General features: G+C 32.5%; 1 protein-coding gene across 5 annotated transcripts in view; it reads left to right on the top strand.

Moving 5' to 3' along the window:
* The first annotated feature begins 807 nt into the window (after positions 1-807).
* The window catches only part of LOC127731165 (putative sodium-coupled neutral amino acid transporter 11), a 61,418-nt gene continuing 43,954 nt past the window's right edge, over positions 808-18,271 (top strand). Inside the window, exons 1-3 of one of the 5 annotated variants that reach the window (XM_052240102.1) lie at positions 808-979; positions 3,312-3,386; positions 15,860-16,167. Coding sequence is in view for 4 of the 5 variants with exons in the window: in XM_052240099.1 (XP_052096059.1) it covers positions 16,117-16,167 (51 nt within the window). In the remaining variant the exon portion in view is untranslated. Of the gene's footprint in view, positions 980-3,311; positions 3,387-4,284; positions 4,370-15,859; positions 16,168-18,271 lie in introns of those variants that run through there. The other 4 variants (XM_052240099.1, XM_052240098.1, XM_052240100.1 and 1 more) reach the window with 4 other exon arrangements.

The raw sequence follows: 18,271 nt of genomic DNA, 5'->3' as shown, positions 1-18,271 counted from the left end.
ATTTTGAACATAATTATTTTCTGCATTTTGTACGGCAGAAGTTTCACTTTGATCCTGTCTTTGGCAATATTATCCGTTATTTTCCGTTTTTACTAGGCCATGTTATTCATTTCCCCGCATTATTTGAAGCCGACCTTTGAGATAACCTGCCTGTATGTTTTGATATATGGTGTTGTATAATTCAACACGTGTAAAGTACCCTCCCCCCCCCCCCCCCCCCCCCCCAAAAAAAAAAACAAAAACAAAAACACAAAAAAATAAAACAAAAACACAAAAATATAAAACAAAACACAAAACACAAAAAAAGTAAAACCCATATTAAAAACTTGCACAGTGCATGGTGCAGCTACTGTTACGCAATATAGTTAATTAATGTGGGTTTCTAATTTTCAACTGTATGTTTATATCTTTTCATATTCTCTGGTTTTTAATTGAGGACTTTTAAATAATATAAGTAACACCTTGTTTTTCAGAGTTTATTTCAACCAAAGCCTTTATTCCTTATAAATAACGTTGTTTTCATATTGTAAGGGTGTATTTGAATATCTGACATGTTTAATTTTGTTACATTTAAATATATATGGTAGTATATGTTGAGTACCGTTTTTACACTCTTTTTTACACTCTTCATTTTTGTTTCATATTTTCAATATCCATTTCATTTCCATCAAATGTGTTAAACTATCAAAAATATATTACATTTCTTCAACTACAGTATTTTATGAAAATTTAAATTTCTTTATGCATGAGTAAAGAACATAAATAGAGGACTTTGAATCAGTCCATTTTCACATGAATGAACATTTTCTAAATTTATATCTTGTTACGTCACGAAAGTTTATTTTCTTTACATATTAACGGATTTCTATCATAAAACAGACAACAATGACACAAGTAAGTAGTGATCACTATTTAGCGACCAGTTCCGTTTGGTATTATTGATAACAGGAAACAGGATATGTTGCCATCTATGTTTAAGGTTAGTATATATGTGTATTTTTGCTACCGTACTTTTTTTTAAACTTTAAATGATTCGACAAGAGGGCATCATAACTAAAAGATCGATGTAAATTGCCATGCAAAAAAAAAGTATAACAAAAATACCAAACCCCCAAGGTAAATTTAAAAAGGGGACGTCCGTAAAAACTGACAAAATCAAACGTTATCAACCGACGGAACGAGTGGAAAACAAATGTCATATTCCTGACTTGAAACGGGCATTTTCCGAAGAAAATGGTGGGTTAAACATGGTTTTATAGCTAGCTAAATCTTCCACTTGTATTACAGTTGTTTATTATAGTTCCGTTATATTGACAAAATTGGGTGAGCAACCCAAACAGACATAATTGGTTAATTTGACAATAGTTGGAATCCAGCAGCCAAAAACTCTGTAAACATACATAAAAGACATACAACACAACTGAAACTAAAAAATGTTCAAGCATATTTATCTCAAACATAAAACATTAAATACATGTTTTAATCATAAAACGAATCCGCATTTATTATACTAGTCATTGTACATGTATTTATTTTATTTTCCATGACTCAGTAGTATATTTTATATTTTTTGTAACATTTAGAACTCAATCAAAATGTAAACACGTCTCCTTATTATGTTCTATATGTATTAACTACAACTTAATAAGTGCCATTACATTAAATTGCATCACAAATGACATCGCTATCAACAATATTACATACAATCTCTATAAAAGATCAGATTTAAAACATGAATTCCTAAATAGCTGTACTTCAAATTATTCTTCTTAAATCCAAAACGTGTATAATCTAGGTGAAGCCTTGTAAGTTGTCTGGTGCGAGCGAGCACCTACTTCATATACTACCGGACTTGTTGATATTATTATTACAATATGGTCGCGTTTTATAGTCGAGTGCGTCGTGCATAAATGTGTTTCTTATGCTGAACTGACACTTAAAAAACTAATACAAATCGTATCGGTTACTGTCATGATTGAATTGACGATCATCAGGGAGTATTATAATGTTAGATGACCATTCTTCCATCACCAGACCATTGTAGTACTCTGTTATGTCTCTGAAAAGATCGATCAGGTCAGGGGTCACATTGACCATTCAACAGTGTGCCAAGCCATTTCAATATAAAGACTGGTGACTGGTGCCAAATGGTTTTGATATACATAGCTGATCCCACGTGGTTTCGTTGACATGTGCCAAGTGGTTTCTTTGTTTGCGTGTCTATAACGGAAGATAAACGATGAAGCGCAAATGAAACCACTTGGTACCAGTCTTTATATTGAAACAACTTGCGTTTGACAAACTTGAGTGTCATTTCAACACGTTCAACTGTAAGTCATTCATTCAAGCCAATAGGCTATTTTTAATGAAATTTGAATAATTATTTTCAACATTAACAATGATCGAAATCACCATTTTCTTTAATAATCATATCTCTATCTACATTTACATCTTTATGTATCTGTTTTGGAGAATTTTCAAGTTCGATATGTTTCATTCAAGTTGATCAGATTTCATTGGTTGCTTTTCTTTTTGATTTACGTATTCACTGCAATTTCATCCACAATTAGATACATCTTTGAATGTCGTATTTAAAAATGCATACAAAATGCATTTGCAAATAAACGTGAAGAAAGTTTATACCTGCATGTACTTGAGATGAAACTTCAATGCTAGGGCAACCTGTATAATATAACCCTTGAAGTTTTAACTACACGTTTCCAGAAAATTTGCGGTTCGTTCCTTTAGTAGTCTAGATATTCTGTGCTATTTTGGTGGGAGATACCTTTATTGAGAAGAATTTTAACATCTTACGCACACTTACTTTGTTGAGAAGAATTTTAACATCTTACGCACACTTACTTTGTTTGTATTGGTTATTATGGTTTGTTGCTATATTTCTTTTGTTCTTTATTGTTGTCTACGGTTTTGTTATTGTGATGGACAAATTGTGATAATCTAAAGTTATTCTTATTTACAGTTCACATTAAATTTCCTCTATTACTGATAATTACACGCTAATTGTCCAAGTATAAAATTGTTTTACCTTGGACTAAAGATCGCGAGATGAATGCTATAAAAAGATATATAGTACGATGTGTGAGAATTCGAGTGTTCCGGTATGAATGGTTTAGGTATTTTAAACAGAGTAAATATTAGGAGGAAACGATTTTTTTTTCATTTATGAATACAAATTGTGTACAGGTGGATCAGTACAGTAAAACATGAATTTCGTGGATCAGTACAGTAAAACATGAATTTTGTGGATCAGTAGTTAAATATGAATTTCAATTTGTTTATTTGTTATACAGGTATATTTTCATAATCCTGAACATGTAAATCTATCCACGTAGTACTATTCAAAAGACCTTTGCACCTATTGCGAGGTAAGCTCAAATTTTTTGAAGTCCGTATTTTCGTTTGTTACTATTTTTATGCTTACGTCATTAGTACAACATACAGCTTTTGCTTGTCTATCTTTTGTCTTTTTTTGTATATCAGATTTGTCTGTATATTATGAGCCGTTAAGTACATGTTGACTAACAAAATTTATAATACAAGCATGTTGTTGAAAATACACAAAGAACATATTTATTCAAGTTATATTTTTATTTATTAAACATATATTTATCACATTACACTGTTACATGGATTAAAATCTTTGAACTAATTTAAAAGTATTAATTTGATAAACAGTCAGAATTTTATGATTGTAGTTATTGTTCAGGGTATTAACTGTTGTTAATTTGTTTATATAGTACATATATATATATATTCATGCCTTATATATCATGTACTGTGTTACGAGGAAAGGTAACACCCGGCCATTGAAAGCTTGATTTTTGTCGAGCCTAGGTGGTCGAATGGTCTAGCGCGTCAGGCATAGTGCACGGCGATTTGGTGCTACGATATCTCAGTAGCATGAGTTCGAATCCCGGCCAAGGATGAACAGATCTAACATTGTTGGGTTATTTAGACGAATTATATATATAAGCATAGAAAGTGCTTGTCTACATTGAATTCCTTTATACTTTTATCAAAGTACCCATAAGCATCAATTATCTATCACGTGATAATGGTAATACCAATGTTTAAACAAGTGAATAGTGAGAATGACAGCTCCCTGAATTATACAACAGTGATTATCCATATTTTGTAGATTATTACACGCTGGTGTGTAACAGATGTGATAACTACATAACTAAAATACCATTAACCTTTACATTTCCATCACTTTTTTAGATACATTGATTTTTGACCATATGTTACTTAGATAATATTAAATCACTCTTCGTTTGTTTCCATTTCATTGGTGTGATTCATATTTGTATTCATAATTAAAAATGGAAAATATTTTCTGGTATACAAGGTACAGTTATCTTATTTCATTGATTTACATTGGTTAATCTTCATAAGGTGTTTAGATATTAATTTTCAATAGAAACAACACTTCTTAAACAAATAATTTTTTTCAGGACATTAATAACGAAGGATTTGAATTGTCTTACTACCAAACTCCTTGTTAGGAACACCATGTATCTTAAAAATACCTCATGCCCCCATAAAAGATGAATGGTCGGTGCCTAACTGAGAAATCTATCGTGGGTTTATGGACCCGATACCGAATAAGAGTTGTTAAATAATGGTCCTGCAAAAATAGTCTGTTTAGATGACGAATACCGATAAAACTTATCAATAAATCAGGAATCATTGATCCCACCAAAATTATTGTTTGTTCCTGTGACGAAAAGAGGCTACCAAGATCATTAATTAAAACATGTGCATACCAAGGAATCTAACGAGGTGAAGATGATCTATCACAAATGTTTTGCAAGTAACACACAGATAAATACTAATTATAGATTCCTGTGACTAGTTTATTTACACGCAGAATACCGAAACAATAACGGGATTTACCTATGTCCAGAGGAAGTTCAAAATGATATAAATTCATAAGATAATAGCTTTTTGTTTCTTCATACAAGTGAAATGCTTGGCGTCTTACGCCGTACAGTTTTATCCTTTTACTTGCTTCATTCTTGCATGCTGGTTCATGTTCTGGACTCCAGTCTTTGCTCCTTTCAATTTGGAAGCCAGCCTCCGGGTGGGGGAATTTCTTGCTGAGTTGAAGACCCATTGGTGGCCTTGGGTTGTTTTCTGCTCTTCAGTCGGGTTGTTGTCCCTTTTACACGTTACCCGTTTCCATGCTCTATTCTTTACCATTCTGAATTTTCAAAATTATGAAAACGTGTTTAACGTAAAGACATATACATTATACTGCACCCAGAGGATTAATGAATGTTGGTCTGTTTACTAAATATTGTTGATGTAAATACAATTACACAACCACTTAGCTTACACAGGGACTACACACAACGTAAACAAAACATAACAAAACGTTTAGAAACAAACAAAAATGCTTATCAACATATTGTATATATTCAAATGTCCGTCTGAATTTCATTTTATAGAATTTATGAAATAATTTTAGCCTCCTGGTTGATGCGATACTGACTTGTAACAAGAGGCTCATGAGAGCCTGATATCGCTCACCTGTAATTTCAGTTTCAGTCATTTGACTTATTTGTAGATCTTAATTTGCTGAACAATTTTGTCATTTACACTTTCTCTCTGTCTATAATAACATTATAGATAATACATAACCCAAAACTGTAAAATTTCCTAAAAAATAACTATTTCTGGACAGTAATCCAACAATAAGTTGTCCTATTGGTCTGAAGATTACTTGACAGGTAGATCTAAACCTAAATTAAAGTTTTTAGTAATTGGCCAAGTAGTTTCAGAGGAGAAGATTTTTGAAAAAGTAATTATAATTTCACAAAAAATGTAAAAAAAAAAGTTTTAAGGGCAATAACTCCTCAAGGGGTCAATTGACTACTTTGATCGACTGACTTTGATCATGTTGACTTATTTGTAGATCATACTTTGCTGAACATTTTTGCTGTTTACAGTTTATCTTTATCTTCAATAATATTCAAGATGATAACCAAAAACTGCAAAATTTCCTTAAAATTACCAATTTAGTGGCAGCAACCCAACAATGGGTTGTTCGGTTCGTCTGAAAATTTCAGGGTTGATATATCTTGACATATTGAACAATTTTACCCCTGTCAGATTTGCTTTCTAAATGCTTTAGTTTTTGAGATATAAGCCAAAAACTGCATTTGACCCCTATGTTCTATTTTTAGCCATGACGGCCATGTTTGTTGATGGATCAAAACTTCGGATACAATTTATAAACTAGATACCCTAAGGAACATTCAGTTAAAGTTTGAAGGTATTTGGCCCGGAAGTTTCAGAGAAGATTCTTGAAGTAGTTGACGACGACGACAGACGACGGACGCCAAGTGATGGCATAAGCTCACATGGGGCCCTTTGGGCCCGGTGAGCTAATAAAACTCTTATGTTAAAGACTTTCAACATAGAGTAAAGCAGGCGATATATTTCATCGTGTGCACTCTTGTTTTTATCTCGCATTTACTTTTTTGAAATACCATATATCTTCTATGTTTATGTAAAGTACATACAGTCAGGATTTTATTTCGTCAAAATTATCTCCCCATTACACCACCTAATTTTTTTAGTCGTGAAAATGGAAGCCATTATAGGGATGACGTGCTGTCGTTTTAGCTCTTGAAAACCGATAAGTTCATTCACTTAGCATCCTTACCATTCTTACATGACAGTTGTATTTAAAATAAAAACAAATGTATCTTCTAGCTATTAAGCATCATTTAATGTACTTTAAGGCCTTTTGTCAACTTTAAACTATTGTCTGATCGGTTGTCAAGGGGAATTTTCGAAAGTTGAAAAAAAAACACAAAAAAATATAATTAAATATTTCGTGGAAGGGCAGACTTAATATTTTTAGAGGTTGAAGAGTAATTACCTTATAGATAACACACATTTTTTTGTGGAAGTTATGCACAAAAATGATCTACAAGTAAAGGCTGTCGTCAAGTAAAAATCTAGAAAAGTTTATAAGTTTCTGAAACATAAAATGCATTTAGAATTTAATTAATTAGGTCCTGCCATGCCTTAAATCTTTTCCAGGTGCACAGTTTTGTTTGTACACAAAGTATAAATTGTGGTGTAAATAAGGTCATATTAGCCAAAAGATTATGATGCATGAACCTTAAACACACCTACTCAGTCAGGCGGATACCCAGTTGAAATCAAACAAAAGAAATGGAACTTTTTGTTAGAGAAGGTAAAAAAGCCAAATTGGTATATTTGAATTATTTACATCTGTTTCTATGGGCTTTATAAGTTTACTAAAGGTGCATAATTTAGGATTTTATGCATCTTATATACGTGTTTTGCTTAAATTATAGTATGGAGCTTCGAGATATTTGTAAACTTTTAAATTATAGACAAATTTCATAAAACAGTCGATTGTGGTAGGAGCAAATACAAGTGGGGAAAAAATTCCACAGAAAGATAATAGATTGATCTTTTTAAAGCATTAATTTGCATCTCTGCCCCCGGCGACAGTTTTTTGGGAAAGAATCCTAAGAATGGGCAATAATTTCATCGAAAAGAGAAAGTCGAGTGCACCTTTTTATGTTCGGGCGTTTTTGAGGACTATTCCGTCTTGAAAACGTATAAAGCAAAAATATTAGATACATCATCTCGCTTCAGATTCTATTATTTTTTTTATATATTTAGGCTACAGGTTGATTTGATAACATTAAAAATTCACAGTACTAAAATCTGAAATATATGGGTCAAGTGAAATACCTTTCTAATGAGTCATAACAGAGTAGGTGTGTTCGAATAACAAATTTTTACTAAAAGTTCTTGACGACAGACTTTCCAAGTGGATCTTAAAAATGCATAACTTCAAAAAACTTAATTTTTTGTGTGTGTTACCTAGGGTTATTAGTCTTCAAACTCTGAAATTTTTAGTCTGCCCTTCGGCGAAATATTTAATTAGAATTTTTTTAAATGTTTTTGAACTTTCGAAAATTCCACCTGACAACCGATCAGACAATAGTTTTAAGTTGACTAAATGCAGAAAAGTACATTAAATGATGCTCAATAGCTAATAGATACATTTGTCCTTTAAAATACAACTGGCATATAAGGATCGTAATGGTGCTATGTGGATAAATTTATCGGTTTTCAAGAGCTAAATTGGCAGCGCGTCATCCCTACAATGGCTTCCATTTTTACGATTGTAAAAATTAGCTGGCGTAATGGGGAGATAATTTTGACGAAGTAGAATCCTGACCTATACTCAGGGTCGACTTTGATTTGATTAACTCGGGTTACTCGTGTAAGTAAAGTTTAAATCGAACGGGTAGAGTTTCTCTAAAACGTCATCAATTTAAACTTTTGACCCGAGTCGAGTTCTACCTACCACTTGGGCAGGTTTAATCGAGTAGAGTAAAAAAACAAGATGGAAGAACAAGTGAAGTAAGTAAAAACTGAAGAAAAAAAAATCTTCAAATTTAAGCTACTTGCATCTTACACTGGGTAACAAATGACAAAAAAAAAAAACAACTTTGTAAAACTAAAATATAAAAAAGCAGCTCAGTTATTGATTCAATACAAAATGAAAATGTTTTCATCGATTTGGTACGATTTGATAAAGCAGTGGCTATTTTGCCGGCGCGGGCAAACTAGAAAATATGTTATTTTGCCGGCTCTAATAAATATACCTTGATAAAAGCCAGCAAATAGCATAATTATATAGCTATGGCTATTTTGCTTGTGCCGGAATTATCGTGGATTTGTTATTTTGAAGAGGGAATTTTGATATTTTTCGGCAGTACCATAAAAAAAATCCGGCGCCAGCAAACTAAAAAAATTAGCATTTTTTGCCAGCTCTGATTTAAATACCTTAATTAAATTCGGCAAAAAGGCATATTCTATTGCAATGTCCATTTTGCCGGCGCTTGTAATATCGTGAATTTGTTATTTTGCCGCTTTCTTTGTAAAGAGGTAATTTCAATATTTACTTTTGAAAAGTACTATGAAAATGTACACCATCAACACAAACAAATCAAATCATATCATTACTCTAATACTTAAATAAGATAACACTATTCGTCTTGTAAGTTAATGTTCGATTTAATTGTCTGGTGCGCTTGCGCAGTTACGTAAAAAGTTTTACCCGAGTAACCCGAGTCAATCAAATCGAAGTCGACCCTGTTGTTATGACTCGTTGGAAAGGTATTTCACTTGACCCATAGATTTCATTTGTTGGCACTGTGAATTTGTAATGATATTATATCAACCTATAGCCTAAATATATAAATAATAGAATCTGCAGCGAGATGATGTGTCCAATTGTTTTGCTTTATACGTTTTTCAAGACAAAACAGTCAACTCAAACACGCCTGAACATAAAAAGGTGTATTCGATTTTCTCTTCAATCAGATTATAGCCCAGTTGTAGGATTTTTCCCCAATAAACTGTTGCCGGGGGCAGAGATACAAATTAATGCTTTGAACAGATCAATCTTTTATCTTTCTGAGGATTTATGCTTATGCACAAAAAAGGATCCACATGTATTTGCACCTACCATAATCGATTGTTTTGTGAAAATGTGTTTTTATTTAAAAAGTTTACAAATATCTTATAGCTCCATACTATAAATTAAGTATGAACACGTATATAAGATTCTTAAAATCCTAAATTATGCACCTCCATAAAAGCCCATAGAAACAGAAGTAAACAATTCAAATATACCCACTTGGTCATTTTACCTTTTTTATTTAAGAGTTTCATTTCTTTTGATTAATTTTAACTGGATATCAGCCTGCATAAGATTCCTAGTACCATTGCCCTTTATTTAGTTGGAACGAGTCTGAGTGGTTTCTTTCATGTCCGATTCTTATACCTGTTACGTAGTGGTTAAAATTCCGGATCGGATACATTGCAGATCTGGAAAAGAATTCTAGTATAACAGAGAGTACTTCGTTTGGGTGTTTGAAATTCGAAGTCATCGGGACGACCATCCCCCATCCACATCCCCAAATGGCCGAGAGTTATCCTACTTTTTTTCTTTTATATCTCTTAGGGAGGTGACTGAATTCTTTTAAAGAATTCTTCTGTGAGTATTTAACAGAATTATGACTTCTTTCATCTGTTTACTCTGTAGTAGCTCTCCAGGAGATAGTGGTAATACGAATGAGACTATAACATTTTACATTATTTGGAACCTTTCGGACTTTCCATCTAAATATCAGTTATACTTAGCGACAAAAGGATTCTTCAAAAGAAATGTGCTTAGTTATTTGGCCAACTGCTTGACTGAATTTTTAAGCGTCCACCAAAATATCCTACTTTTGGATGGTTCTTTACTTCAGCATACACTGTAGTTAAAAAAACACATTTTATTTTCCTCTCCACCGCGTACTCCCAACAACTTCTTACTGGAGCTCATATTCAAGACCGCTGTAGTTATTGAAAAATTATAAAAGTCATTACTCCACCACGCCCTTGCGAAAAGAATACAACTCATAGCTAGTTGTCTCTAACGTTAAACCATGTTATTCCTTTATTTAAAATGAAAGAAACTTGAATACACATATTTAGTATATTGCAAGTTTTATTAATCTGTATGTGAGTATGATGGACGGAACCACATCATCCTTCTCCCCAAGAAGGTCTCCAAAGATCTCCAAAGTTGTTGCCCATTTATTTTCTATAAAGTTCACTTTTTTTTACGAGTTATACCCATATGACATAAATAGGCGGGTCTTGACTGACAAATCGTTTAATCCGGACAATTTTCATTTTAAATACATGATTTAATATGACTCCCTAAAAATTGTACTTTCTACATTTTAATATACATGCAATGTTTTGGGGCAGATATTGAAACAAGACGCAAAACTACTTAGATGTATGAGAAAAATTGCTTAATAGTTTTATTGTCTCGCCTTGACGGAGACAAAAAGCGAGACATAGGTATGCTGTTTCCGGCGTCGGAGTCGGCGGCGACGGCGACGGCGTCAATAATGTATTAGTTTGTGATTAGGTCTAGTTCATGGTGAACCACTGGTACATCTCATTACCATGGAGATTATTTGGCCCCGCCCCCTCAGTCAAAGTCTATTGACTTTGAAACTTTTCATAGTTTACATGTATTAGTTTGTGATTAGGTCAATTTATGGGGAACCACTAGTGGTAGGTCAATGATATTTGGTATGCAGTTGTATAAGCATTGGCATATCTCATTTCCATGGAGATTATTTGGCTCCGCTCCCCTAGTCATGGTCTATAGACTTTGAAAATTTTGCTAAGTTAACATGTATTAGTTTGTGATTAGGTCAGTTCAAGGGGAACCATTTGTGGTAGGCCAATGTTAATTGGTGTTCAGTTGTATAAGCATTAGCACATCTCATTTCCGTTGAGAATATTTGACCCTGCCCCCTCAGTCATGGTCTATTTATTGACTTTGAAACTTTTGCTTATCTACATGTATTAGTTTGTGATTAGATCAGTTTAAGATGAACTGCTAATGTTAAGTCAAAGATATTTGGTATGCAAATGTATTGGCATTTGCAAGTATCGTTTCCATGGATAAGTCAATGGTATTTGGTATGCAGTTGTATTAGCATTGGCACATCTCATTCCATGGAGATTGTTTAGCCATGTACCTTCAGTCATAGTTCATCGACTTACAAATTACAAAAAGGCGAGACATATCTCTGTGATAACAGTTTATTTATAAATAAATATCGTTGCGACATAAAAAGTAAACCATGCTTGGTTCTATTCCCCTTTTGGGTTTTTCACATATAAAATTTTGTACTCGGAAACCTTGTCATAATTCTAACATTGAAAAAGAAACATATCTATATGTAAATTCTATTATATAATAAAAAAAAATCCTGCTAAATATTCTCAACATCTTTTCCCACATTGATTACTCTAATTGCATTGGACTATTACTATTAATTTACAATTCATATTATTGAAAGCTGCAGAATTCTGTGTTATTACTATTGCTGAAAGATTCTTGTTTCATTTATTATTCATTGCAATCGATTTATAAGTATTTCCAATAGATTTAGAAGTATTTCCAATTCGTTTTTCAAAGATTAATTCCCACGACAGTTTTTATTTAATATGTTATTCAGAAAACTAATATTTTAGCTCACCTTGCCCATAAGACAAGTTACATTCACAACATTTTCACTGAAATTTGAATGTAACATGACAGAAATAATACATGGAGGGACCTTTATAATAAAGAAAAAAACAAGTATTTAGTGGCGTAGAAGTAGACAAAAAGGGGGGGGGGGCTTCTGAAAGTGACATGCAAAAAAAAAAACTCTATAGTCTCATAGTTTATAGCAGTTCGTCAGTGTCCGCTATCATTTTCATCTTTAATCTAATAGGATTAGGAAAAAGGTGGGGAGCAAAACTACAGCCATGGTATTATTTTGACAAAAAGTCAGAATAATCTATAGATGTATAAGTGGATGTGAAGAAATATCTAAATTGTTGAAAATTGTCTAGTACTTTCAGACAAGAACATTTTACTAATTTTCTTCATTACAATGTATTCAACATGAGCAGAAGCAATCTTTTTTTTTCAACTGAACTTTCAACAGGGGGTTGCATGATCATCCCGAAATTTTTACACTAACATTTTGTGAATGGGGTGACTGTCAAAAGATTTTACGGAAATAAAAAAATTAAAGCATAACTTTTGTAGAAACATAGCAATCATACATTATATCATCGGCGTCGGCGGCATCAATATTTAGGATCAGTTTGTTGTAAAAGTGTTTGTAAGCACAAATAACTTTGTGAAACCTTCATGGAAATAAACTCATCATAGATACCAGGATTGAAATTTTGTATTTGAGCCAGACGCGCGTTTCGTCTACAAAAGACTCATCAGTGACGCTCGAATAAAAAAAAAGTTAAAAAGGCCAAAAAAGTACGAAGTTGAAGAGCATTGAGGACCAAAAGTTACTAAAAGTTTTTCCAAATACAGCTAAGGTATTCTATTCTTGAGGTAGAAAAGCCTTAGTATTAAAAAAATTTGTAAGGGTTCCGCGGAACCCAGTGTCTCGCCTACTTTTGCTGTTAGTTGCAGGCTCAACAAAAGTGGGGAAAAAATTATTAAAAATTTTACTCTAGAAACTATCTTTTGATTGTAAGAAGCTTTTATCCAAGTTTGGTAAAAATCCAGGATGGTTTATGAATCTAATAAATGTTTTAAAAACTTTAACTGCAGACTGTATGTAATGTTAACTGGAAGAAAAACTACGTCCATTTATAAGTAATATGCGGAAGAACAGGAAATTTGTTTTTTTTAAATTTCCTTCTAGATACTAGCTTTTGATCATAAACAAGCTTCTGTCTAAGTTTGGTATAAATCCAGGATAGTTAAAGAAAGTTATTAAAATTTTAAACAACTTTAACCACAGAGTGAATGTAATGTTAACTGGCAGAAAAACTAAGTCCATTTATAAGTAAAATACGGAAAAACAGGATTTTTTCTTTTACAAAAGTTACTTATGGATACTATCTTATGATCATAAAAAAAGCTTCTGTCCAAGTTTGGTAGAAATTCAGGATAGTTTAAGAAAGTTATTAAAATTTTAAAAACTTTAACCACAGACTGTATGTAATGTTAACTGGAAGAAAAACTAAGTCCATTTATAAGTAATATACGGAAAAACAGGAAATAAATGTTAACAAAATTTCCTTCTAGATACTAGCTTTTGATCATAAACAAGCTTCTGTCCAAGTTTGGTACAAATCCAGGATAGTTTAAGAAAGTTATTAAAATTTTAAACAACTTTAACCACAGAGTGAATGTAATGTTAACTGGCAGAAAAACTAAGTCCATTTATATAAGTAAAATACGGAAAAACAGTATTTTTATTTTACAAAATTTACTTCTGGATACTATCTTGTGATCATAAACAAACTTCTGTCCAAGTTTGGTAGAATTACAGGATAGTTTAAGAAAGTTATTAAAATTTAAAAAACTTTAACCACAGGGTGAATATTTGTGGACGCCGCCGACGACAACAACGACGACGACGCCGACGACGGAATGTAGGATCGCTATGTCTCACTTTTGCGACAAAAGTCGCAGGCTCGACAAAAATTCAAAGTTTTGTAAACAGTTAATTTATAATTATGACCTTATCAATGGTTTATAGAAACTTTGACAGCAGTTTTTTGTGATCAAAAGACAGTATCTGGAACAAAAAGTTTTGAAAATATATATTTTATAATTTTTTCGTATTTTGTGGATAAATTTGTTTTGGCAGTCAGATACAGTCTAAACTTTAAAGCTTTTTTTAGACATCAATAACTTTGTCATATCTTCATGAAATTTTACAAAATTTGGACAGAAGTTTCTTCAAGATTAAAAAATATAATCTAGTAAAAAAAAAATAGATGTGTTTATATTTCCCCGTAATTAACTGATAAATGGGCTTAGTTTTTGGCAGTCGACTCTCTCCTGCTCTCTACGCTGAAGATTGACGTATAGAAAATTAGGTTACATTCTAACCATTCTACCTTCTATTTACTTTTCTCTATTAATTAGTGTTTAAAATCGGCCGAGGCGGATCTAAGAATTTCAACATACTTTTTAAAAAAGGAGGGGGGGGGGGGGTACGTTCAGCCCAATTTTTGAACTGACATTTCTTCAAATGAGCTGTCAAATGACGGTGAAAAGGATTTACGGAACTTGGAACATGATTTTTTTTTATGAAGTGGAACTTAAAAAATTGCTTAAAAAGTATAGCATAACCTTCATGTGTAAAAACTATAAAACTAAAATAATAACTCATTTCTTAACATATTAACAAAGAGTATATTAAATAAAGTTGATAGACATAGATATTTGTTTCAAAGATGTGTGAATAAATAGACCCCTTGTACATTTCAAGGCGTTTCGTTTGAAAATCTATCAAGTATCATTCAGAAAAGGGGGTTTTCGTTTTTGAGTTGTATGTTTATATCTTGTTTAATTGGTACCAGTAGAGCGTGAATAGTAAGTCATATATCCAATTCTGGATCAGTCTTAAAGTTTATGGACTACGATCAACTGTTGAGAAATTATATATCTAATTCTGGATCACCCTTAAAGTTTATGGACTACGATCAATTGTTGAGAAATTTCATGCCCGTGACTGAATAGTGCTCATATAATTTGGAATAAAAAAGGGATTGCATGAATGTTTGTGTGCGTAAACTGTTGAAAGATGTAAAAATATAAAAGTATTTGTAGAGTATTATAGCTATTTTCAGGATATTACTCGACATGCAACGACAATACCAAGCATCGAAACAGATAACGCAAGCGATTCTTGTGATTTAGTAAAAATTCTCATTTCATTATACAAATGTGTATAGATTAAGCAAATTATCCAACTACATCATACTGCATAATATTTTTTTTTTAGATTAAAACTAATGCTATTTATACTGTGCATTTTCAAGTCAAAATGAATTATATTAACTGCCACTGCAAAAATAATGAAAACAAATAATTAAGAATGCTATCTGCTATTCCAGTAAGAAAATATAGACACAATCAAACGCATGACGATTTTTATGATGATGATTCACGTACGCTTAGTATAATTTAAAATTGAAGATTCGCTAAATTGAAAACAATTAGGATGCAATATGATAAATGTTATTTAAAATCTGATATTGATACATAGTAGAGCGATTAATGGTTTTCCGATAGATTAAACAATCCTACCGATTTTTTCTACCAATAATTACTATTGACATCTTCTAGTGGTAGTTATCCACCTACCCTTTCCCGTCCGGATGTGGACAAAAGTTTTTGTCACACTGTTATAAATAATTATTCCAATCAATATTTCTGTTCTTTCAGCAAGGACACTTATTATCAGACTTGTGTTGTAATCGTTGGATAGAGTTTGGATTATAGCAGAGCAGTTGACAGTCTTGTGAAATCGGGAATTGATCGTATCGTCTGCACTTTCAAAATCAGGAAAATCTTTTGCTTCAGCCAGAATTAATGATAATATCCGTTAAACGCTTATTGGAGTCGGTGAATGAAACAAGATTGGAATAACTTAAATGCAAGGCGTATAATGTCATAGTGATTAGAGAGTTTCAAATAGAAATATGACGTCCAATAAAGCATCGGAAGACTCTTATATTCTCGGTAGAAGCCAGGTAAGTTTTTTAAATCTGACTTTTTTAACGATGAAAGTTGATCTCTTATAATGAAACAAAAATTTTGATCCTGCCTTTAGCCAACGACCGAACAAATAACAGGTTTACAGTATTTTTTTTTTTGCTCAATTCGTTTCTGACTCGACTAGTGGAGCAGACTCTGCCACTACCCTTCCGCAGCACTCGAGATCACCCTAGATTTTGGTGGGGTTCGTGTTGCTTTAGTTTTCTATGTAGTGCTTTGTAGACCTGTTTGTATTTTCGCTCTCTTTCGTTTTGTATGATACGGGCCGTCTTAATCTTGCAATAATCTTGCAATAATGTCAGAGTTTTTGTATGTTCGCCCTCTCGTTTTGTATGATACGGGCCGTCTTAAACTTGCAATAATGTCAGAGGTTTTGCTCCATGTTGAAGACCTTACTGTTACTTTGAGATGAATAACAGAAATAAAAGCACGGCTCCTTTGTTTGAATGTTTTTTATTTCATGTACATGTATGTGTCATTAATTGATACACCATACATTTTCTTTTTCATTATGTTGTCTCTATACACTTATGAACAATATGGAAAGTAATAAGACATTATAGATTTTTATTATCTTTTATTTAAGAACTACTCTTTAGTGATAGATTTGCCTTACGTCCAGTGGCAAATATTTCATGCATGTTCAGGACGAATTAAAAGAATAGATAGGACCTGCAATAGGGGTCGACAGGAATGAAGGTCTATAAATTTCGAATTATGGAAGCGAATTTATACATCCTGCACAATCAAACGAACGCTCCACTTTGGCAAGGCTTTACTGCCGGTCAGAGGAAGATCAAGGGATGATACGAACGCTCCACTTTGGCAAGGGTTTACTGCCGGTCAGAGGAAGATCAAGGGATGATCATAATTATCTACCTCAGTCAAACCTTTTTACACTTTAGTGACTTTCAAGATAAGTTTATTACACATCCTACATTTGAGTTGACTGTTTAGATCTTGTGCACACTTATCTGCATTGGAGTTCACCGTTAAAATATTTCACACATTTGTTAATATGGGAGTTGACTGTCAAGAATTTGTCAATTAAACATGCTTAGTTAAAAAAATCGAAATCGAGAAACGTTCCGAGTTACCATCATAATTTCAATTGTTTGAAAATTGTGATAGAGAAGAAGCTGTTGATTAAATTCTCATTATCTAATTACTTCCAAAGCTCAATGCCATCAAGCAAACCGTATCAAGCCGATCGTTCAGAATGAGATTGGATAAATGTATCACTGAAACGAAGTTATTTGATGAAGCGCAATAAATCGGAGACAATTCGATAAGACTACAAACTCGCATTTTTTTTCAATTTGTTTAAATGACAACTAAAACTTTTCTTTTTCCAATTTTATAATAGATAGTGTTGGCATTTAGAAACTATTGATCAATGATTTGCAAATAAAAATTACATGTTTTATGGTTAACCAAGAGATGAGAGGGCGGAAGTCGAGAAAAAAGGCTGGTTTTAAATGGGTATTCTAAAGGAAAAAATAACGAAAGGAGATGAGAAAAATTAACGTTTGTAGAAGATGGGGGTAGCAAACATATTGTATGAAATCAAATCATCTTCTGGCATTGATATTGTACAACAGCCAGTGTAGATTTGATTACATCATATCGATACAATAAACTAGTAGTCCCTGGAGTGTTCATTTTATAAACGAATGACAACGTTTTATTATTTGCTGAAGCCCACTTAAATATCTGATGATAAAAGCAGGAAACTCTTTTTTTATGTTGTGAACTCGGATTTGGATTAATGACAAGTTTGGTCACAATAAACATCAGAAATCAAAAAGACGTCAGGCTATTTTCTCACATGGTTTTAATTCAACCGATAGGATCTTTGAAATATTTTTTTAAATAATATTTTTATGTGTGTAATTTGAGATTCCAACAACATTATCTCGTATTTCATAATATGTTATAAAAATGTAGGTGCTCAAAGATTTAAAAACAGCTGCAATTTGGAATTCTGGCATAAATAAAAACTTAGCAGAAAGAACACCACTATTTACCAAATATCCACAACTAAAACCCTATTGAAAGTGAAGCTATTTTTTCAGATAC

This window comes from Mytilus californianus, unplaced genomic scaffold (assembly GCF_021869535.1).
Source record: "Mytilus californianus isolate M0D057914Y unplaced genomic scaffold, xbMytCali1.0.p SCAF_2, whole genome shotgun sequence".
In the NCBI taxonomy this organism is placed as follows: domain Eukaryota; kingdom Metazoa; phylum Mollusca; class Bivalvia; order Mytilida; family Mytilidae; genus Mytilus; species Mytilus californianus.
Note: the sequence above shows the minus strand (reverse complement) of the source record. Positions and strands in the feature narration are given on the sequence as shown.